Source organism: Crocodylus porosus, unplaced genomic scaffold, assembly GCF_001723895.1.
Source record: "Crocodylus porosus isolate Cpor-Errol unplaced genomic scaffold, CroPor_comp1, whole genome shotgun sequence".
Classification (NCBI taxonomy): Eukaryota; Metazoa; Chordata; order Crocodylia; family Crocodylidae; genus Crocodylus; species Crocodylus porosus.
Window position 1 is genome coordinate 40,662,503 of NW_017728949.1, and position 14,991 is coordinate 40,677,493.

Here is a 14,991-nt window from a genome sequence, read left to right on the forward strand (position 1 = left end):
TAAGTTTGCGGATGACACCAAGCGGTGGGGAAATACAGGCACATCTGAGGACAGAGCAAGGATCCAGGATGACCTTGACAGGCTGGTCCTATGGGCTGAACGCAATCAAATGAGGTTCATTAGGGATATGTGCTGGATCCTTCATCTGGGTAGGAAGAACCTTCACCATACCTACACTACAGGGGGTGGTCCACTGGCTGACACCACATCTGAAAGGGACTGGAGGGGTGACAGTCAACCATAGGATGAATATGAGCCAACAGGGCAAATAGAACTCTAGCATGTATCAGCTAATGTGTTGCCTGAAGATCCAGAGAGGTGCTCCTCCCCCTCTCATCAGCATTGGTAAGACCACAGCTGGAGTACTGTGTCCAGTTCTGGGCACCGCACTTCAAGAGGGATGTGAATAAGTTCAAAAGGGTGCAGAGAAGGACCACCCACATAATCAAGGGCCTGGGGGATAGGCCCTATGAAGAGAGACTCCAGGAACTGGGTTTGTTCAACCTGAGTAAGAGAAGACGGAAAGGTGACCTGATAGCCACCTACAAGTATGTCAGGGGCCAACACCAAGATCTAGGGGAGAAACTATTTAGAAAGGCACCCCTTGGGAGGCTGAGGTCCAATGGGCACAAGCTAGTTGGGGAAAACTTTAGGCTGGACATGAGGAAAAACTATTTCTTTTCTGTAAGGGTATCTAGAATCTAGAACAAACTCTCAGCAGAGGTAGTGCAGTTGCCATCAAAGGAGGTGTTCAAGAGGAGACTCCTCTGAGCCCAATCACTTCCTGCCCATGGCAGGGGACCAGACTGGATGAGCTTATAAGTCCCTTCCAGACCTTTTATTCTATGATTCTATATTTTTTCACACCACAAACTACATATAATGAAGCATGGTGATGACTAATGAGCATGTTGTAGAGGGTACATTAATGCATTTCTGCTTTAGTAAGAATGCCCTTGAAAATGTGGATAGATTTGTGGTCACTAAAAAATGTTCCCTTTATTTCACATCTTCATTTCAACATATTTCTGGTGCTGAGACCTAAGTGTTCTCTTCCTGCCTTTGTGTTTAGCTACCATTGCCTCTGCAATTTAATCCAGTCTCCAAAACTGTTATCCTTTTTACCCCACTGGTAGCTGAAAGAGCAAGGCAGAGCAATTCTCTTTCAGACAACTTTAACTAAAATAAGTCCATTAGCTTCAGTTCTGCTGTTTCCTAAAAAATGCATGATAGATGCAATGAGACTGTTCAATGACATGATTTTATTTTTTCTTTGAAAAGCTTCTAATGTTCCACCGTCAAACAAAAAGAGGGTATATATTGTATGCATCCTGTTTTCTGTTTATTAAAGTTGGGAGAGAGCTGTATTGTATTTAGGAGCGTGTCAAGAAGTGGAAGCACCAACTTGGTGACCTACTTAATGTGGAAGCGATGTGTAAAGTAACATTAGGGATAAGGTAAAATACTAAAATACTGAAAAAAATTAAAGTCTCAATAGAAAACAATACTGTAAGGATTTTTTAAAAATTTTAATTGAGAACGCTTGCTCCTGGACTAACAAGAAATAGGTTATATTTCATTAGAATAGTAATTATGGACTGGAAAATATAAATGAGTACGGGTGAAGCAAAACCTGGAACTGGTGAAGAGGTGGAAATGCTTTATGGACAATAGTAACTATATAAAGAAGCAGATGTATTTTCATGATTTAGTATAGTTTTTCTTTTCTCTTTGCTAGTACTATATTACTTTCAAAAAATGCATCTCCACCTGCTCACCAGGAACAGTTCTAGGGAAGCAGATGAGGTTAAACCTTACTTTTCAAGTCTGACAGAAAATGCAGAGGGGTTCATTCAGTCACCTTTTTCTTATTATTGTGGTACTGATTCTATTTTAGAAATGCACACTAGATCTGCTTATCTGAATACCTTGCTTCAGGGGATATCTATCAAATTACAAAAATGCACTATAAACTGATTAGTTATCTTGAGAAGATTCTTGAACAGAAAGAAAGGAATGTATGTGATTCCCCACATCCATGCAAAAGAAATAATGGGATCAGTTTGTCAGATGTATGAGAAGCAAGTGCATTTGGGAAAGTGGATGCTGGGAATCTGATCTAGTATTAAGACTGGGGCAGTGTATATGAGATCCAGTGATGTGGTATTGGTCTCTGAGGGGAGGAGTAGTATGTACTGTTGGAGTGTCTTTGCTTTTGAGATGAATGCAGCAACCTCAGCTGATACTCAGCATAGCACTCACTTTTTGTGTTTAAATATTTCTTTGGGGCATGATCCTGTTTTCAGTGTTTTGTTTTGTTTTGTTTTTGATAAGAAGAAATCGGTGTCTTAAAGTTTAACTCTTTTTATCTTTCTTCTGTACCTGGCTTCTGGTTTTTCCAAACTTTGACAACATTCTTCAGATATTAATACAAAATCAAGACATCATGTGACAGATGATGTGGCTTTATTTTCTCTGGATTATATTAACATAATGGTTTCCTTCCTAGAAAGGCTAGCAGATTTATAACTGACCATCAACTTGTCTTAAACTTTGCTATCCATGTATTAGTTCTTAAGTAGCATAGAAGTGTATGTCACAGATTTGAATAGCATTTGCTTGACCACATCTCTTAATAATCATGTATTTTGTTTCTTTACTTATAAGGTTCTTTATTCTAGCATTTTAATTATATTTCAGACTTGCTCCATTCTGATCTCCTCTCCGTTCAAATCCTAAAACCCTGGACATGTAATGTCCATGCTTGCTTTGTGCGTGCTACATTTGTTGACTTTGGTGGCAGTTAGTTAGGGCTGCGCAAGTGGAATCTAGTGTCACCTGGTGTCAAGCACCCTTAGGTCACATTGACTATGTTAGAAGCTAAGTGCATGGCTTAGCACTCAGGATCATCCCCGAGAGATTCATCCCTAACAGATCATATATACTGCACTCTTAAATCTAAGAGTTTCTGTCACCATGTTTAGCAGAAATAATACTTGTATGGCAATAGCACCTGGGAGCACCTATTTTATCACAGCCCAGGGTGGGCAAAATAAAGCCCACGGAGGCCCTCAGTTCTGCCTGACCCAGGCACTACCTAGTCGTGATATGTCCTCCTGCCCGCTGGGCACACAGCAGGGCTGGGGTGGCTCCATGGCTGGACTGCCTTTCTAGGCAGTCCAGTCAGCAGCGGCTCCTTCTGGCTGCTGGCATTACTGGCCCCAGCCCCACAGTACTGGCAGGGACCCACACACAAAGCCCCAACCTGGCACTCCCCACACCTGCTCTGGATTCGCCCATCCAGGCTTAGCAGCCGTGGCTGCTGGGCAGAAACTGTTGCTCAGCATGGAGGAAAAGTGGCCCCTCCCCCTTGTTGTCGTACGGTTCTTGGTGCAGCTGCCCTGATCCCGTGCCACGCTACTGCTGCTGCTGCTTCTGCTGCTGAGCTTGGACGAGCAAATCTGGAGCAGGCATGGGGAGTGGTGGGTCAGGGCTGTGCTTGCAGGTCCCTGCTGATACTGCAGGGCTGGGGCTGGCAGTGGCAGCAAGTGGAAGGAGCTGCCCCAGGCCCGCTGCGTGCCCGGGGTACAGCAGGACACACTATGGCTGAGTGGTGTGGAGCAAGGGCGGGGTGCGCTGTGCGCTGTTGGCCGTGGCAGGGACATGCTGCAGGGTGCACAGGCTCCAGGCAGTTGCAGGGCGGGTGCTGACTGGCTCAGGAGGGCATACACAGAGGCTCCCATGCACACCCCTCAAAACTCCTGCTACAAAACCCACAACCAGAGATGACTTGAGCAGGCTGCAGGACCCAGGGCAAATCAGCCTGTGTGGGGCCCCACCCCTGTGCGCCTGAGGTGTGAAGAAGTCAGCAGCAGATTTGGCAGGGGTGGATGTGGGGTGCTGAGTGGCCAGATGCGAAGCCAACAGTAGTGGCAGTACTGAGCCGCCATGGCCACTCTGCCCAGCTCTGCAGGACCCCCAAAGTGCGGGGCCTGGGGCAGTTGCCCTGATTTGCTCCCTCCTAAGGACGGCCCTGTCCACAACCACACCTCCCCCCACACAATCCCATACCCCACTAACCCCCCACCCCCCACACACACCCATGTACCTCTAGGGAGGAGTACTGCTCCCTGCTACATGCACACATCCCACCACACACATGCACACACACACCCCCTCAACACACCCCACAAACCCATACTCACCCACACATGTGAACTGTGCATGCTCCCAGTGGCTGGAGGGTCACAGCAGCAGTGGGAGTGCAGCAGCAGTAAGGGGGCGAGCTCCTGCAGCCACTGTCGGGGGGGGAAGGAGTTGCGAGTGCCGACCAAGGGTTCGGCACCTTTTTGCAGGGGGTGCACCACCACACTCAGGAGGTGCACATGCACCCATGTGCACTCCCTACGCGTTGCCCCTGCCCGCACATCCCCACAAACCCCCAATACTCACTCGCCCACATCCTTTATTCAGTTCAGGAATCTGTCTGTATCTTTGGTGTGACATCTTTCCTGAAGTCTTTCATGGCATGTTATTGGCACAAAAACAGACATGCTGTTACAATGGCCTTTTGTCATCCTAAGTATATTTTATATACTACAAGACAAATTTACACTTGTCATTTGCCAGGTATATGGTGAGATGATGCTACTTGTTCATTGAAATTTAATGTACTATTTATTCTCTTGTTTAATCATTTGACTCTTTTACCCTTTGGATCTTATAAGCTCTCGGGAGTAGGGATGTCTTTGTAAATAAGTCTATCAAGTGCTTATTGGAGTGGGGTGCTAATCCTTGGATGATGCCCCTGTACTCTCCTCCATAATAATAAAAGGAATATAGGAGTTGCCATGTCAGATCAAAAAAATGTTTTCTCTGTTTCAATATGCTAACTCTGAAAGTGACCTGCATTGGATGCTCCAGAAGAAACTCGTGAACTAACAGCCTTAGAAAGAAATACTTCCTAACCTCTGCCAGTTATTGATTGGCTTATGCCTTGAAGCATGATGCTTCATATACTTTTAATATGTTTTTAACACATTCTTATGTAACTCTGGATGTTTTCACTACCCAATGAAATCAATACTATTTACTTGGTCTCAGCAGTATCAACAGTGTCATGTAAATGAATTCTGTGGGCTAATGTCTATGTTTGTGTTTCTTTCTGTTATTTTTAATTCACTGCTCTATCTTTTCTTTTTGTTATATTAAAACATAAATAGAAGCGCCTGCCATATCTTCCATACATCATTCTCGTGTCCCATGTTATTAGTGAGCAGGAAGGAAATTACAATGAAAGCCTTTTCAGAAACTTTTCTGAGTATTATTTTTGAAGAATGGTACTTGAAGTTATAGTTTTTTCTAGTTTATCTTTTTTCTAAATAAATCAGAATATATTTAACTGGATGCATCTACGCGTTATTGATATGAAGTAGGCTTACTGTGCAGTGAGTACTTTACGCTGCCCAGAGCTGTCTGGGACCTGCAACTCCCCTGCAGCTCTTTCCCAGCCCCATGCCCCAATCAGGCAATGGAGGAATGGGGCTGGGAAGAGCTGAGATGGAGGGGCAGGCCCCAGTTGATTAGTCTGCTGTGCAATAAAGAGTCTCGTGTAGACACACCTACTGAGAATCAACTCTTTTGACTATATTATAACATTAAAGTTCATAATTTTTCAAGACAGCTAGTGATGTTGGTTGAGGAATATGCATTATTAAGTCTAAGTGCTAATTCATGTAAGTTGTGTTTTCATCTATTTAGGTAGTCTTCATTAAAAAGGACTCATTTTAGTAGAGCCTATATGTTTCCTGTATTTTCCAACAGCTTTCTTTCTGAAAAGAGAAGAGCATTATACTTTCAAATTTTTGTTTTTAATATTTGGCTTGATATTCTTGGAGAATCTAATATCCTGAACAGCAGCACCTGCTGCTGTCTGGCCAAGGAGTGACATTGAAGTCAGCTGTGAAAGCAGAGTCTTTCCTCCATCCTGCCTGAAGGAAAAGTGTTGGGAGTTGCCAAGTACACACGTTGATGTGTTCATGAATGTGTGCAGATTGCTTCATAAAGCAAATTGTTCAAGGGTGTAAGATTTTTTAAAAGGTGCTTTTTTGGGTAAAGCCAACATACTCGTTTATGGTTATGGAAAGGTTATAGCAAAATACTATTCAAACCAGGCTGCAGAATTACTAATGTTGGATAGCTTATAGGTTATATAGCCCATATATTACAAGGATTTACTTGAATCTCAGGACTTAACAAGCATAACACAGAGGGACTTTTGTACAAAGCTTGAAGAGTTAGTCCTTGGCTTTTGGCCAGAAATAAAGAATGCTTGCCCTTGTGTCATTTTGTCCTACAGTGTTCAGATTTTGGCAGCAGTTCTACTTCAGTGTAATTGTTGGCACTAAAGCTGGACTGTACCCTGAATGGCCTCTTCCTACAAAAAGGCAGGGGTGCAGAGGTCTAACACAGCATCAAATCTCTGTATTGATCAACTGTAATAGAGGACTGTATATGAGAGTCCTTCATATCAGAGAGGCAAGCAATTGAACATAGAGAAGCAGCCCTAGAAAACAAAACAAACTTAGTGTGAAGTATTTTTCAGTTTTTCCATGGGATAATGAAGGGACTAAAAGGATAAGAGAACAAATAGCTCCTTCTGGGGCAGACATTAGTTTGGCTATCCATCCACAGTTGTTGTTAGTCTACCCTTCTTATTTGTACTCAGGAGTTGAATTTTATGTTCCTCATCCAGACCATGTGCAGAGAGCTTGGTCACAGCTTTTAACGATAAGGTATTTTTATTGTTTGCAAAGGCTTCACTTGCTTACTTTTCTTTAAAAAAAATACTTTCCCATTTCATTGAGGCAGATTTGGAAGTCAAACCAGAAACTTCAGACTCTACTACGATGGAAAACACTTTGTTGGGGAGAAACGTTTTGAGTCCATCCATGACCTGGTGACAGATGGATTGATTACTCTTTATATTGAAACCAAGGCAGCTGAATATATTGCCAAGATGACAATAAACCCAATTTATGAACACATAGGATATACAACTTTAAACAGAGAACCAGCATACAAAAAACATATGCCAACCCTGAGAGATGCACATGATGGCAAAGAGTCTACAGGAGAGGATGAGGTAGCAGAAAAGAGGGTAAGCAATTTTTAACCCACACATTTTTTTTCTGTTAGACTTTAATATTATACTTTTAACTCAGTGCCTTTGAAAAAGATTAATTATGTCTAAAGGTATTTAATATAAATAGTTGCATCAAATATTTTATTAATAATAATATGCTAAGATGTTTTAATCATGTTTTCAGGTTTTAATGCTGATGTTTGCTTATTGCAAATTTCTCTGATACATAAACTTAGTTATCTTTTACTTCATTTTTTAAAAACTAGTTAATTACAGATGTTAAGTTGCCCCCTTGATATTTCAAAAGGAAAGGAATTTTTCATCTTAAAATTATTTATAATGTAGAAGAACAATTGCCCTTTAGTACAAAAAATGCATTCTACAATTTATTCAGCTTTCTCCAAACAATGACAGTGAAGTTGTCCATTTTATAAATAAGTCTGTTCATTAACATGATAAAATGTTAAAACATTTCACATGACTAAGTTCAGCCTGTCAGAAACTGACAGAACTATTTTTGGCCTCAGTGAGACTTATGAAGAAGGATTTCTCTCTTCAGAGAGTTGCGTTATCAACTGAAAACTAACTGCATTGTGGATTTAAAAAAATAGAAGCAATGCAAGATAAATTTAAGAGTATATACTGCCATGGAACTTCTTGAATGGTAATGTAGAAAACTCTCCCAAAAGCATTTGCTTGTAGCTTCATTAGTTTGATAACTTCTCTTTTTAAATTCCTATAGAAGTTAAATGTTAAATCATTTAAGAAAAAAATGGCTTCTTCCTAATGATTTAAAAGCCCATAAATTGAAGCTTTAAAAATGTGTTTTTAAAGAATTACTTTAAATCTCAGTGTGTTTAATAAGTGGTTCTATGCTATATTGTGTATGCTTTCATCTTATATTGGTATTTGGCTCTCAAGTAGCAATGTTGTTAGGAATATCAGTAATTACTGTAATACACACAAGAAATACAAAACTGAGATTTAATTAAATGTTCCTCTTTCCAATCAGATTTCAGAAATGCATCTATAATCCTTTTTTAACTTAATATTCTGTATATGTATTACTACTAACAGAAGGGGTTTTTTTTTAATTAAGAGGTTATTGGTATGCCTATTGCTTTTAACTGACCATTTAATCCCCTGAATTTCTTGCCTGCAGACTAACAGTGGCATTGGTTTGATTTCACCAGCATCATTCATAGTTTCATAATTTCTAGGGTTGTAAGGGACCTGAACAGATAATCAAATTCAGCCCCCTGCCCTGGGCAGGAACGAGTGCTGGGATCATAATACCCCAGTCAGATATCTATCCGACCTCTTCTTGAAGACCCCCAAGGTAGGGGAGAGCACCACCTCCCTTGGGAGCCCATTCCAGAGCCTGGCAGCCCTAACTGTAAAGTAACTTGCTAGTAATATCATCGTCTTGATGGTAATGTTGGGCAAGTCACTGTACCATTCTGTGCCTCAGTTTACTTCCCTAAAATAAAGATGATAATACTTACACACTTCTGTAGAGTGCTGAAAGACCTGATGTATGTAGCCATATATGACTGTCTCTTGGCTGTTTTTATTTGATAGGTTGTCCCCAAAACAAAATCCATCAGTGCTGCCCACACATGGGGACCATCAGGTATTTTCAGGTATTTCAGGAGGCCTAAATTATCCTTTTTTTTTAAAGGGGTCACAAATGGCTTCTTACATAAAACTCTTCTTTTCTTTTTACATTAAAAGCATGATAGGGCTAGAGTAGTTTTAATACTACAGAATAATACAGCTTAGTAATATGCAAATGTAAAAAAACAGGCCTTCCCTTCAGTGGCCACAATGAAGTGTGTGGGCATCAGGTATAGAGGGGGGTTTGACTTAAGAAATTGTCCCCAACCTGAAAATCTCTTCAGGTGGTACCATTACAGCCATCCCCAAATATTAACTATAGCTTTCAAATATAGCCTCTGCCACACTCTAAATAGGTTGCTTTTACACATTCCATTCACTAGGAACAGGGAATCTAGGTTCAAATGACAATACTGATGAAAAGTTTGAAGTATCAGTTCTGACCTTCTAGGTGACAGGTAAGGTACCTTCTGAGTGGCACAGACTGGCTAAATATCATTGTAGATTTTTTCTTCACTGTTTCAGAACCTACGAGGCTCCCTATTCTCATTGAACTCACTGGAAATAGAGGATGTTCAGCAGCACCTTACAGTATATCATGCTGTTTGTTCTGAATTTAACAAATCCTAATACTAGGAGGTGCTATTACAAGAAAAGCAACTTATTAGTTATGGGTAAAGTCCAGCCTAAGACAAAGAGCTTAGGCAGAGCTATCTATTCCAGTGAAAATCCATGGAAAAGACTTAATAATAGAGGGTCTTGTGGGCTTTTTTCATTGATGTGGATGTCATCCTACTAATGTTCATTATAATGCAAACCCTGAATATGAACCTTGGACAAAAGTTCTAGAGATAACCAGATAGGTTTGCGTTTTGTGGGGTGTTGATTGGTTTGGCACATATAAGTCCTGCTACCTTTATCAGATTTAGGTGCCACTACCATTCAAAACAAGTATAATTATCACAGTCATTTTTGTGAGGAGGTAGTAGACTTCTGCTGTGTAGTGTTGTGATACTCAACACTGATGGAAAGGTTTGTACAGTGTAAGGATTGCTTAGGAGATTGTTATCGAAAGAGATTTTTTTTCCTTAAAAAGAATGCTGTCAAGTCAGACTTCCATCAACAAAAATGTGCTTATATTTTCTCAAAAAAATGCTACAGAATAATTAAGTAGCTCTTTTAAATTGAAATCTTAGATAGAAAAACTCATAGGTTAATCATGTAATTGCAGCATCCCACACGTTTTATTTAGAAATTATACACAGTTAAAGTTGTTTCATATCCAGAATGGCACAGTTGTGCCTGGATTGGCCTGAAGCCCAGCTTTTAAGAGTGTTTTCTTTTGTGTCTTGGAACCTTATTGAAGTGGACAGAGAAACAATGAGACACATACTGTGGTACAGTTACATGCAGAGGCAGCTTCTTTATTTAAAACTGGGTATTTGGATAACTACACCAAACTTAAATAGCAGAGTTGTTCATGGAGCTCAACCAGGAGCAGCTAGGGCAGTTCCCCATGTGCTCCCTCTGCTTCCCTCTCTCCCCTTCACTTGCCTTCAACATGTATGTGAAAGCATACACATGCATAGAGGTGTGGGTGTGTATCAGGAAGGACTACAACTGATTCTTCCTTTGCCTTCTCCCATTTTGGACTCTGTTTTAGCTTTCAGGGTTCTGGGTGAGCTTGATGGTGTCACCCCCATCCTTAGCTTGGTACCATCTGGCAACTAATAATTTATTTTCTGCAATGGAAATGTCCAAGAAATCTTAGAAATATGCATTGAAAAAAGTTTATATGCTTTTCCAAAAGTTAGATTTTGTTCTTTTGTGGTTCTTTAATACTTCCCAGTGTTGCTTTAACAGGCTGTACTTATAATTTATTGATGTTAGTCTATCATTTATATTAGCATTAATGATAATTAGAATGCTTTAACCATGGTATAGAGGAACTAGTACTGCTCAGAGAATGTGTTTTATAAATGGGAAGTTTGTCTTTCTCCTCCATGATAGAAAAGGGAATACCAAATCCCTGTGGCCCAACATGAAGTGTATCATCAAATTGAAATTCGGCAATTCTAATAAAGGGTTCATAGAAAGTTGAACAAAATAGGAAAGGTCTTATGATCTGAAGAGTAAATGGTGCTTGTAACAACTTTCAATAAGGAGAATTATGCCAACAGATGGAAGAGAAAATAATTTCTGCAGGGTTCAGTATTTGGTATGCAGGCATCTTTACCAGCCTTAACCTGAGGCTATGTAGTTTCTCCCTGATTTTTCTTTTCTAAGGCTATAAATTTTTATGTTTTCTCCAAAGCACAAAGGAGAAACAAGACTCTGTATCTTGAACAGAGATGATCTATTCTGTGATCATTCAGATCCAGATCTGAGTTTTGTGACTCTTCTAAATCAGAAGCTAAGCATGTGAGGTGTAAAAATATATCTTCTGGAGAAGAACATACTGTAAGGACACATGGCCTGGCTGGAGAACAGCTGCTGGGACTGCAATTTCACATTCTGTCATAAAAGTGAGTAAAGGAAACAGGGCAAACGCAAAACACACCTCAGACTTTCAAATAGAATATTAAAGAGCTCTAGACCTAGCAGTTAATTTGGTAAAAGGTAACAGCTGGGAATCAAAGTCTTGTGAAGTATTTTCTATCATGTAACATTGGGTCTTCTCCCACCTCCCAAATACAGGTAATTTAGAGCAGAACAAACGGGCACATCTTGAGTTAATTTTAAAAACTTCTTGTGAGCAGGGTATTGAAAAGCAGCTGTAATAGCTGGACTTGAAAGGCAAAAATAATTCTATTGTTACATGAGGATTGCAAGATGTAAATCATACTGGGTAGAAGTACTGAGTCCTGTAAGAGACCAAGTTGTGGTGTGATTTAAGATAAAGATTTTAATGGTAAAAGAATGAGAATATAATCCACTACTTGGCATATGCGTTGCTGATTACTAAAAGGAATTTAACTGTTTGCTGTATGCTAGTGCAAATAGAAAAAGAAAAGATCTCTTGGTTTATTGATAGATGACTTTCATGGCTTGTAATAAAATTAAGAAACAGTCAAAGAGATACTGGAGGGTTTGAGACTGGAATAGGGAAAGGGCTTGATATGGTTGAATGCCCTGAACATATAGCTGCTGCAAAAATGATAAATCCCAAAATAGGCTGCAGACTGGTTCAGAAATCGAGGTTTTGCAGCAAGTATATAAGCCTCTGACTAGAAACACTTTTGAAAGTGTGCTCCACTGGAGGGTTATGTTTGTACAACCTGAACCAGTGGTGGCAAAAGTATCCAGTACCACAGAACTACAGCCATTTCTGCTCTTCAGCCCTTAAGTAGCTTTTGGCACTTTTGTCTTTGGGTATCTAGGGGCAAAAATCAATCCAGTAGGAAAAATATGGGAAAGCAGATACAATGTATATGACGCTTTCCACACTTGCTAACAAAAAAATGTATCCTATAGTGTTTACCCTTTAGCTTTGTATAAAGCTACTGAGCCCTAAATTATTCCATGGGTTAATTCCCTGAGATTGTCAGTCCTTTTCGCACAGATGTTCCATCTTAAGTCTCTGGGTGGATGTCCATGACAATCACTCTTCATTTAATTTACTTTATAAATAAAACAAATCAGTGGAAGGCATAAACTTGTGTTTGTTTCTCTAGTCTCATCCTCAGAGACTTCCAAATGTTTACAGCTTTGCCAACAGGAACATGGGTCTAGTAAGGTCCACGCAGGCCATCAAGTTCAATCCCTTGCATTTGCAGGCAATCACTCTGAACCCTCTTACACAGCACAATGACATAGTGCTTTATGGGGGTGGAATTCAGTATCCCACAGGTAAAGAGTAGGTGAAACCAAAGTATTGGCACTGCCTTTCTACTTTGGTGACAGGGAATTAGTTAAGCCATGTTCAGATTTTAGGAAGAGGGCTGCATCCTACGGATAGAGTCAAAACTCAGAATCTTTACCAAGCTAACCTGGGGGGAAAAAATCTTTCCTGCCCACAAACCTAGAGTCAGTTTAACTCTGACTGCATGAACAACACCCTCCCAGCAGACACTGGAGAGGTTTTTAAGTGCTGTTAGGAGTACCAGGGCATCCCAGCCAAATTCTCTTCGGTATCTGTAAGCAATACATAATATTGCAAAGGAATAAGAATGAGTTTTCTTTCAACTTCAGCAGGGAAACACTTGAATCCGTATATCATATGAACTGAGCATTACTCCATGAACACAACTGGGTATCAATTTGATTATGTACCACTCTTGCTTTTTTTTTTACTTAAATAGCTCTTCTCCTTCTCTAAGGCTGAGTATAGACATTCCAGGGAGGTTAAATCAAGTTAAAAATGGCCACTCAGTTTAAGGTAAATCAGGATGGGGGTGGGGCTAGCCTGGGGGGAAACAGGTTCCAGGGCGGTGTGAAGGGGTCTTCAGGAGGATTTGGGGGGACAGGTGGGGTATGTGGGGGAATTGGAGGGGGGACTAGCTGAGTCTGTGGGAGGGAGGGATCCGGGAGCAGGGAGTATCTACAAGGGGGGGTTGGTAGAATTCAGGCAGGCATCATCTGCAGGACGGATCGGGGAGCTGATGGGGTCTGTGGGAGATCAGGGGGGCAGGCAGGGTTCATGGGGGAGTTCCTGGGGTCCAGGAGAGTTTGGTGGGATCAGGGTGACTTGCAGGGTCCGTAGAGGGCCCTGAATAGATGGGGGACTCTCTCCCCCACTCCCTGGGACAAGGGGCTATTTTAGCCCCTGAAGACTGATCAAACCAGCAACAGGAGCAGCTTGTGGGATGCAGGGGGAGGGTTGGTGGGCTCAGGTGGAGCGGGGTGATGGCTGGTCTGCAGGGCAGAGAATTCTCTAGCTGGGGATGGGGTGACGGGCCAAAAATAGCCTGGTATCAGGGTAGCAGGTAGGAAATGTGCAGCCCCAGGAGTAGGGACAGCAGCTGGGCTTTCCTGCCCCTGGCGTTTCCCTGGGAACTGTATAGAAGTTTTGGTTAGTTACATTATTCTAAAAATGGCCGATCTGATATTAGGCTACATCACAGGTAGGTTGGTCTTAGATTGGGGTGGCCATTTTTAGTCCAGGCTAACCTTCCTGGAACTTCTGTAGAGTTGCACTTAGATCTACCTAACTAGGGATCCAAGTGTAAGGTCCACACCTGGGCAAGCTAAGTTAGATCAGGTGGCCATTTTTAATGCACTCTAATCTTCCCCAAAACTCCCTGATTGTCTGTGTTCACCTTTATAGTCATCCTATGTATAGTCATCCTATGTATTTATGACGAGAAATTATATCCCCAGTTAGTCTTTGCTTTGCTAAGCTAAATAAGGGTAGAAAGCAAGGTAGATATGCACCTTATAGACTAACTAAATCAGAGATGCATAAACTTTCATAAGCAGCAACTTACTTTATGAGATGCTATAAAGGGACTGCAAGAAGCAGAGCTGCTGAATAGAAAACAGTGATTAGAATAAAAAGGGTAGGGTGGGGAAAGGGACAAGGCAGGGGGACGTAGGGCCAGTGCTGGGGGAGACAAGATGGATAGAAGAGAGAAAAACAAGTCTTTTGGTCTCATGTAAAACAGATTTCCTCTTCCCTTAACCATCCTATTATCCCTTCTTTATATATATTCCAGTTAAATTCCATTTTTTTTACCAGGTGACCAGATCTGTAAACAATCTTCTAAAAGGTGACAACAATTACTTCTTCCATATCTCTATTAAACATATCACTACTAATACATCCTAGAATTGCATTAGCCTTGTCACACTGGTGGCTCATGGAATCAGCTATTCCCTCTGTCTCTCCATTGCCTCTATTCTGTGAGCCCTTGGCACTGTTAAACTCTAGAACATTTCTACTGATCCACTCTACAAAGTTGCCTAATTCTTTTTCTCCAGTTTAGCTAATAAAATCCCATGAGGTGTTGCTTAAGTCTGGAAAGATTAGATCCACTGCATTTCACTTATCTAGCAAGCCAATTTCCTGACCGTTAGGGGTGTGCGAAGTGGGCCCTATTTGATTCAGATTCAGCCCAAATCAGGGACAGTGATTCGATCAGTTGATTCAGATCACTATTCCTGATTCGATTTGGCCAAATCCTAATTTGAAGATTCGATGCTGATTCGGAGAATCAGCAGTTCAGACATAGACACAGCTTTAAATATTTTTTTCTACCTACCTCAAGGTACCAGAGCAGCTGGGGCATATG

The 14,991-nt window shown here is 41.2% G+C and overlaps 1 protein-coding gene across 2 annotated transcripts in view; it reads left to right on the forward strand.

Moving 5' to 3' along the window:
* The window catches only part of CHN1 (chimerin 1), a 156,035-nt gene that overhangs the window by 78,527 nt on the left and 62,517 nt on the right, over positions 1-14,991 (forward strand). For both annotated transcript variants that reach the window (XM_019554067.1, XM_019554066.1), the window contains exon 6: positions 6,871-7,159. In XM_019554067.1, coding sequence (XP_019409612.1) covers positions 6,871-7,159 — 289 coding nt within the window. The remainder of the gene's footprint in view (positions 1-6,870; positions 7,160-14,991) is intronic.